Source organism: Salvelinus namaycush, chromosome 5 (genome assembly GCF_016432855.1).
Source record: "Salvelinus namaycush isolate Seneca chromosome 5, SaNama_1.0, whole genome shotgun sequence".
Taxonomy (NCBI): Eukaryota; Metazoa; Chordata; class Actinopteri; order Salmoniformes; family Salmonidae; genus Salvelinus; species Salvelinus namaycush.
The window spans coordinates 7,959,335-7,961,834 of record NC_052311.1 but is presented as its reverse complement, the minus strand read 5'-3'; the positions used below and the strand labels follow the sequence as shown (position 1 = coordinate 7,961,834).

At 44.9% G+C, this 2,500-nt stretch overlaps 1 protein-coding gene across 1 annotated transcript in view; it reads right to left on the bottom strand.

Annotated features, from left to right (window-relative positions):
* The window catches only part of LOC120046918 (teneurin-2-like), a 115,172-nt gene that overhangs the window by 96,164 nt on the left and 16,508 nt on the right, over nt 1–2,500 (bottom strand). Inside the window, exon 3 of the mRNA XM_038992466.1 lies at nt 1,979–2,222. Coding sequence (XP_038848394.1) covers nt 1,979–2,222 — 244 coding nt within the window. The remainder of the gene's footprint in view (nt 1–1,978; nt 2,223–2,500) is intronic.

Genomic DNA, 2,500 nt, shown 5'->3' with positions numbered 1-2,500 from the left:
TATGAAGAAACGCGTTGTTCAAACCTACGATGGTGCAGCTGTAATGGAATGTATCTGCTATTTGTATTTACAGCTAAGTCCCCTCCTGTTTCCTGATTAAGAGGTGATGACAACTCCACTCCACTACCAGGGTCAACTCTCTCCTGACACGAACTGAAGCCACGTCTCATGTGCCCGCTCATCCACTGGCACATTGAATGTTTCCAAGCTCTCTGAGTATACCTGTCAATTTTCTCTCACATTACTGTATGTAGAGTCAATCACTTCCACAATCACATTATTACACATCAGTGATTTTACTCCTTGCTTGGACTAACTAACTAGTTATTTGTCTAACTGTGTAGTGTGTTGTGCTATTGTTTTGTCTTCCCACTGGTCAAGCATCTGAACACCTCAACTCATGCCTCATACCCTCATTCAGTCACTGCTGTGATCCCTTCTCAACATGGTGTAAGTAGCCCTCTCATTCAGTCACTGCTGTGATCCCTTCTCAACATGGTGTAAGTAGCCCTCTCATTCAGTCACTGCTGTGATCCCTTCCCAACACTGTGTAAGTAGCCCTCTCATTCAGTCACTGCTGTGATCCCTTCCCAACGTTGTGTAAGTAGCCCTCTCATTCAGTCACTGCTGTGATCCCTTCCCAACACTGTGTAAGTAGCCCTCTCATTCAATCACTGCTGTGATCCCTTCCCAACATGGTGTAAGTAGCCTCTCATTCAATCACTGCTGTGATCCCTTCCCAACATGGTGTAAGTAGCCCTCTCATTCAGTCACTGCTGTGATCCCTTCCCAACATGGTGTAAGTAGCCCTCTCATTCAATCACTGCTGTGATCCCTTCCCAACACTGTGTAAGTAGCCCTCTCATTCAGTCACTGCTGTGATCCCTTCCCAACATGGTGTAAGTAGCCCTCTCATTCTCATTCCGCATAATATTGTACTATACATGTCTTTATTAAATCCTTTAGGTTAAATCATCAAGACGATTTTTGAAACACACTTTCACATCTCCGTGCGTTCCGCGCCTATACTTTGGGTCTCCCATCCTTCTCAATTTTTCAAGTCACCAGCCTCCACTGGTATGTGTGTGTGTGTGTGTGTGTGTGTGTGTGTGTGTGTGTGTGTGTGAGTGTGTGTGTGTGTGTGTGTGTGTGTGTGTGTGTGTGTGTGTGAGTGTGTGTGTGTGTGTGTGTGTGTGTGTGTGTGTGAGTGTGAGTGTGTGTGTGTGTGTGTGTGTGTGTGTGTGTGTGTGTGTGTGTGTGTGTGTGTGTGTGTGAGTGTGAGTGTGTGTGTGTGTGTGTGTGTGTGTGTGTGTGTGTGTGTGTGTGTACTTAGTATTCCCAGTGCTAACACACCAAAGTATTGTACATATTGTAATTGAACCACAGCAGTCTTTGTGTTCAGCATGATAAGATGAAGTTAATAAAGGGAACTACTTTTCTCTCTCCAGCTTCGGTTCACACTAAGGGACAGCACTGTATGTGGTAGGCGATACAGTGCTTCTGGTCTCAGCTAGTCAACATGTACTGGTATGTACCAGTATGAACTAGAGATTTAATACACTCTGGTACTGGTCTCACCTGGTTCTAAGTGCATTTAAGTATTGTGTCACTAGTCTTACCTGGCGTGTAGTGTGTATTCGGTGTGTGGAGAGTTTGTAGGAATGGGTACTAGTTTCTCAGTGTGTTTTCAATGTCTACAAGTTATTTTTTTATAAATGGGACTAGTTTCTCACCTGGTCTGCAGTGTGTATTCAGTGTGTTTAACTGGGAGTAGTTTCTCAACTGGTCTGCAGTGTGTATTCAGTGTGTTTAACTGGGACTAGTTTCTCAACTGGTCTGTAGTGTGTATTCAGTGTGTATAACTGGAACTAGTTTCTCAACTGGTCTGCAGTGTGTATTCAGTGTGTTTAACTGGGACTAGTTTCTCAACTGGTCTGCAGTGTGTATTCAGTGTGTTTAACTGGGACTAGTTTCTCACCTGGTTTCCAGTGGGACGTTACTATTCAGTACCCAGCTGTCCTGTAGCTGTACAGACTCTGGTGAGGTGGGCCCATCCCCTGGTACCAGAGGGGGGGCGTGGATGGGGTTCCTACCCCCTCTCAGGGTGTTCCTGTTCAGGCTGTTGGCTGAGGAGTGGTGGTGGTGGTGGGAAAGGGTCTGGTGGTTGTGAGGGGGAGGCAGGGGGGGTCGCAGGGTGGACCCAACGAGGTGGTTAGGAGCTCCTGGACAGAGAGAGAAACAAACAAGATGGTTATTCAGAAAGAAAACAGGAATGACAAGAGAAAACAGAAGTAGTGATAGAAAGAAACACCAGTAACAGGTTATTTTACTGGTCTAGATGCTCTCCTTCCTTCACTCAAACAAAAATACAACGATTAAAAAGTCATTACATTATTTGAACTTTCTGGGTACAAATGATGTGCCTTGGTAAAAATAAATTTTTGGAATGAAATGGACATTTCAGCTGAACGAGAATGAATATCCTTGGGTTCTGAAAAGG